The 6,709-nt window shown below is 38.0% G+C and overlaps 1 protein-coding gene across 1 annotated transcript in view; it reads right to left on the bottom strand.

The window, feature by feature from the left end:
- LOC109846093 overlaps nucleotides 1,331-6,709 on the bottom strand; it is a 25,376-nt gene continuing 19,997 nt past the window's right edge. The window contains exon 7 of the mRNA XM_020415317.1: nucleotides 1,331-1,492. Coding sequence (XP_020270906.1) covers nucleotides 1,331-1,492 — 162 coding nt within the window. The remainder of the gene's footprint in view (nucleotides 1,493-6,709) is intronic.

Below are 6,709 nucleotides of genomic sequence, written 5' to 3'. Positions count from 1 at the left end.
GAGAGCACGGCGATGATGGCAACTTCAGTGACGTCGCAACCATGGGNCTTGAGTGTATATATATATATACACTCACTCAATAAATGGTCTACCAAAATACTCATACCTTATAATTAGTACTTTCCACCTCATATTTTCCAACTCGTTAACATTTTCCGGCTGTATTTCTCACCTCAGCTGTCCGTAAGGACTGCTCTATTTTTTGGTCCTCCCAGCTGCACCCATGTTTTTTGGCAACTTGAGTGTATATATATATATACACTCACTCAATAAATGGTCTACCAAAATACTCATACCTTATAATTAGTACTTTCCACCTCATATTTTCCAACTCGTTAACATTTTCCGGCTGTATTTCTCACCTCAGCTGTCCGTAAGGACTGCTCTATTTTTTGGTCCTCCCAGCTGCACCCATGTTTTTTGGCAAAAAGTTCTATCGGATCAGTGCGTTAGGGGAATTCTATATCTTTTCTACTTTCTTGGTGAAGCAAGCATTCTCTTTTAGGGACTGTTTGGCAAGCTCATGGAACTGGTTCGGGTCTAGCCTGGATTTAATTTTTAGCTGTTTTCTGTTTGAAAAGGAAAAATGGGCCAACTCTCGCTCAGTTTTTTCTAGTTCATTTTGAAGCTCAGGCAAGAGTTGATCCACCTCCCCTCTGGTTTTCCTGTCCAGGTTAAAAAGAATATACGAATTTAGCCCAATCTGCAGTTGATTTCCAAACAGAACAACCACAGTTTCTTAATATGTCAAGAGATTTTTTTTTTCGGTTATGGTGTGTAATAGTATTCTGCTTGAACTTTAGTGATCACCAGTAGATTAAGGATTTAAAGATGCCTTCTATATATTGGCTAATTTTTGAGAATGTCAACAAAATACACAAAACGGAGAGTAGAAAAGAATGGTCATCTGAACTCAGAGCCCTGTTGTTTGCAGCTCTTGAACCCACTTTCACTGGTCCACATTATCCAATTATCATGAGCAGCCAAATCCTGGTCCTTTCCTGTAAGTTTTTGACAAAGGCACGTAAAAGCCAAAAAATAAAGAACACGAGCGTTGTAAGCTAAGGTAAATACACATCAAACTTTACATAGTACAACCAGCAGTGACAAAAGAGTCCTGTAATTTCCCAGAGAGAAGAACTCACGACCTCCCACTCTCGGCTAACAGAAAAGAGTTATCTTATATCCAAAATGGTATGACAAAAAGAACCAACTTTTGAAAACTTCATCTTCATAAGCACATATTTTACTATCAGGAGCACAGAACTTTGCTGCATGTTCAAAATAGAGTGCATTTATAGGCTTATAGCGTAGATCTGTCTGTTCCTTTCTACTTCCAGCTTTTGGAGATTTTTTGAATGTCAGAGAGATCTATATCTTGATTTTCAATACTAATTGCATTCGCCAATTCGTCAACATCAATATCTCCACTAGCAATCTTTTGATCAAAATCGTTGCACGGCTCCTTTGGAATTGCTCTTATGATATAAACCTGGATGATAATACAAAGGACAAGTAGTCAATTTAAAGAACAAAATTTGTTATTTGCAATGATACTTGTTTTATATTCACAATATCGCTATCTACAAATACATACACAAATATGTACGCATAAGAGGAACTTGGAGGATTAGTAAGGAGAATGCTTGGATGTTTTGGGAACCCTTTTCGGTGTTTCCCTCTCTGGTTCGTTGGGGATGACTGCCACAGTGCATGAATCATAAAGCTTGTATCACTTGTAAGTTGCTTTCTCACTTGTAACATGTTGTAATTTTGTTTCTGCTATCAATATTTATTGTTAATTGGAGCATCCTTCCTTGAAGGATTTGAAAAAAAAAATTTAAAGAGTATTGAGTCATTTTTCAACTTCAAAATACGAGCAGTGTCAGTTGGATAAGCATCATCGTATGCCTTATCCATTTTGAGTTAATGCACAAGTTAATAGTCCATTTGAGACAGATCATCCTCATGTTAAGGGAATTTACCGTCATAACTTTGGATGCGGGAAAGTGGAAATAAAGATGATTGAGCCTTCAGATGTAAAATCTTAAGTTTTTTTTTCTTGGAGGTGGGGTTTGTGTGTGTGTGTGGGGGGGGGGGGNTCGAGAACAACCTCTCAATCCTCTCTAAACCCTAATACAATGATTAGAATCTCTCTTAATTTCCTCTCTCCTTAATCTAAACCCTAATCCTTTTGATTAGGATCTCACTTAGACCTAAAACCCTTTAGATCTACATCTGGCCTCTCCTCCTTGTTTAGAATCCTAAACAATCCCTATTTATAGGGTTTACAACATGGTGGTAATCTGGTAAATAATCAAAACCAAACCCAGCTAGGATTCCTTCAAAACAGAAACCAAGTCTGCCCAGGAAACCTTGATGAGTCGACTCAAAACTGCATATGAGTTCACTCATGACTGATGAGTCGACTCATAAACTGATGAGTCGACCGAGCAGAAACTTTTGAAAAAACGACTGGGTTTCGTGAGTCGACTCATGACAGGCATGAGTCGACTCAACCTGATGAGTCAACTCATGTTCATGTATGAGTCGACTCACGGGCTAAAAACTGGATTCTTTGAATCTGCTGCTCGTCGTCTCGTTCCACGCTCCATCCTGTGCTCCGTCGTGTCGCTTCACACCACTATTTTCAAGATATCATAAGAATAACTTATCCTCAAGCTCCCATGAGGATCGCTTTTCCGAAGAGAAGATACACCCGTATCAAGCACACAGCCTTTACATCTTCTAGAACGAAACCCTCAAATGTCTAAACAAAAGTTTACATTGGAGCTCAAAAGAAAAATATAACTAAAATAGACAGCTGAATCACTAAAGTGCATCGCCATCAACCTACGACTATCCGGGCACCTGGCTCGTTATCTGAAAGGGGAGGGACAACGAGCGTCAAAGCACTAGCGAGCAACATCACAACCAACCCCAAGGGATAGGGCTCGTTGTATACAGAAAATATAGTTAATACATATATAGATAAAATCACTGATCCTATTTAGGTAATTATAATATGAGCATAAGTACGTCGAGCGAAATAATCCAAATAAGGAAACCCTCATGTATATACCATGTAGCTCAAAAGTACGTCGAGCGAAATAATCCAAATAAGGAAACCCTCATGTATATACCATGTAGCTCAAATTGTAAATCCCTATGTATAAGAGGATTTTAGTATTTAGGAAATTACAACACGAGCATAGGTACGTCGAGCGAAATAATCCAAATAAGGAAACCCTCATGTATAGACCTTGTATCTTAAATTGTAAATACCTAAATACCAAACCCAAAATCTATTACAAGAATAATAATAAAAGAAGACAAACCCATCTCAGAACTTAAAATATTGTGTCAAGTCACAACTCACATAAGTGTCATGTCCAGCCTATGCAAGTTAAAGTGCCATACTCAAGGTCTAAACGGGTGTCCAACACATGGACTAAACTATATGTAGTGAATGTCCAACACATGGACTGCATCTAAAAATTATCCAACACATGGACTGAAAAATGAATGTACAACACATGGACTGAATGTGATAAATGCCCAACACATGGACTACACATAGAAGTTTATGAAAAGATGCATATACACTAATTTCACACGTGTCTTGGTATGCAAATCTAAACTCGTGTTTATGAGTCATCTCACATGTAGAAATATAAAATAAACATAATTTTCTAATATCAGATATTCGAGGTGACTCCTCGCTCACATAGAAGCTCGCAATAACTGTCAACATGCTCAAACAGTTTACGATTAAAGCGAAACAACTCAAACAGATCCAAAACGAGGAAAAACTGGAATTTTTCCTCATCAGTCGACTCATGAGTCGACTGGGATCATTGGTCGACTCATTGGTCGACCAGACAGAACAGAAGAAAAGAAAGAAGGCTAGAAATTTCTCGTCAGTCGACTCATTGGTCGACTCATCAGTCGACTCATGAGTCGGCTGATAAGTCGACTTATTGGTCGACTGAGCAGAAAAGTCCCAGTTTCGCATATGATGTGTATTTTGTAAAATTTTCAAACTAACATGATTCCTTTTATCATTTTCAGCAGCATATATTTGATTCTAACATAAGTGTACAAACTGGAACGAAATATTTGCATGTGATTTCTTACACAAAAACCCTAAACATATTTATACATGTTTAAAACGGATTTAAAAATCAATAAATCGCAAGGAAACCAATGTTTAATTCTAATTCCAGATCTGGATCTACATTACAAAAACGTTGGTGAGCTTTTTATAAACTAAAGTTGTAGATCTTGCAACTCATAATATAAAACATCTATCTTTATGCACAAAATACGTTTTAGGCTCAAAAATCCGAAATAAAACTCAAAGAACATTATACAAACAGTGGGTAAGGGCTGGGCGAGATGTTACTCGCCGCTGATATGCTAAAAAACTCCTGAACCCTCTGGGAAACAATTCTCCTTCGACAACACCTCAAAAATCATGCTGAAATCCTCCGAAAATTCCCCTAAAATCACCAAACACTAAGCTAGGGTTTGAAGGGAGAGAGGGGGCCAGGGTTTTTGGGTTCAGAAGGTGTTCTCGGGTAGGAGAGATAATATATGAGCGGTCAAACCCGAAACAAAAATGAACAGGCCCGCAAACTAAAAGAAAACTCGAAATCAGCCCGTCAGTCGACTCATAAGTCGACTCATAAGTCTACTGAGCAGACATTTTCTAGATCCGTGCATGTTTTGCTAATTTTCCAAAACCAATGCACAAAACTCTATAAAAATACACTTATATATATCTAATAACTTGATATCAAGTATATCCATGACCTCAAGCCATTTACCACAATAGAATTATTCATCATCAATAATTCACATATACTTCTAACAAAAATACGTGGTTTTACATTCTTCCCCCCTTAAAAGAATTTCGTCCTCGAAATTCAGAAATCATACTCAAACAATTGATATTACTCTAGATAAGCATATAGCGATATTTATATTTAATAATCCAGGATGACTATATTCCCACTCAACCCTTAATCAAATGGAACTAGTACGTTAGACGAAAAATCCAAACAAGGAACCCCCCATATATATACCATGTGTTCCATAAGATTATGAATTAAGCGAAAATATCCTCATTCTAGCGTTAAATCTAAATATAACCACATAAATATTCACACACATAAATCAATCCACTTCCTCTATAGATGCAGGAAGTCGCGCTGCATAGCATATTCGCGCTCTCGAAAATCATATACGATGTCTACACTTAACCATCTAAAATGTAAATACCCCCACTTAACCCCTAACTAAATGGAACAAGTACATCCGTGAAAAATCCAAACAAGGAACCCCTCATATATATATCATATGTTCCGAGTACTTAGGAGTTAAGTGTTAATACCCTTATTTTAGTGTTAATTGTAAACATCGCCATACATGGAACTATAAGCCATATATAAGATATACAAAAAGATTTAATTTACCTGCTCAAACAAGTGTGGGTAGTCGCGGTGCATGTCCTCTTCACGCTCCCAAGAAATCTCCTCAACGCCACTTCGGTTCTACTGAACTTTCACTAAAGGAATTACCTTGTTTCTAAGTCTCTTGTCCTCCCTAGCAAGTATACAAACCGGAATCTCAATAGTAGTAAAATCCTCCTGTACACTACTGCAAAGGGGACTATTGGCGACGGAAAAATCCGTCGCTAAAAGTCCAAAATCCGTCGCTAATCGCTTAAAAGTTTTTAGCGACTGGCCGGGAAACAAAAAAGAAATTCCGTCGCCTAATGAACTTCCGCTCGACTTATGTGTAAGCGGTACGGTAAATCATACCGTTTAGCGACTGGGCAAATCGCGTCGCCCTAGTTTATAGCGACGCGCATATCTTATAGCGACGGAAAATCCGCTCGGGCCACAAAAATTATTTTTTTTGGCGATCGCGATTTTCTCGTTCGCCCATAAAAAAAAAATTTAAAAACAAAAACCTGTTTGCCGTCGCACGGAATATATAGCGACGCGATTTTTCCGGTCGCTTATATAAGCTTTTCCGTCGCCAATAATTTATTTGGCGACGCGAGAATCATCCGTTGCGTAAAGCTTGTTTGTAGTGCCAGATCTGCGCTGTATCAAGGTTTTCCGCGCTAAGAGACGCTTTTCAGCGCACGCGAATATCCCCCGTTCGGCCGGCCCTTAAGAATTTTAATACTGAATGTTTTTTTAAAAAATTTTTGTAATATAGGAAATTCCTCGTACTCAATATATTTGCACAACAATAACCTCGCTACAATAAATTGTACGCCCTAACCACCAAGCACAGATATAACACATGATTTCACAGCCTATATATCTAACAATTATTTCACTAAAAAAACATAATAAATATGTCCCAACTATTAGAAATGGTTTATGAGCGAAGCACACCAACATTTGAGAAATTGTTCTATTACAGCGACACCCGATTGTTGTTTAATTGCTTAAAAGCATAATAAACTCGGTCTCCGATCGATCATCAGTCCTCATCCGTGCATCACCAAACTCCACCTTAACATGTCGAGAAGTCCCAGTGCCCTAAAAAAAATTAAATTAAAACGTTTAACTAGAGCCGAATACATACATCCCATCAAAGAAACTGAATTTTACAGCTAAAGCCGTAACAAATTGCCTAAAACAAATACAAAGGGCAGTAACATCGCAAGCCGGCTGATATCCCTCTCTCT

The sequence above is a fragment of the Asparagus officinalis genome, chromosome 6 (assembly GCF_001876935.1).
Source record: "Asparagus officinalis chromosome 6, Aspof.V1, whole genome shotgun sequence".
Lineage (NCBI taxonomy): Eukaryota > Viridiplantae > Streptophyta > Magnoliopsida > Asparagales > Asparagaceae > Asparagus > Asparagus officinalis.
Note: the sequence above shows the minus strand (reverse complement) of the source record. Positions and strands in the feature narration are given on the sequence as shown.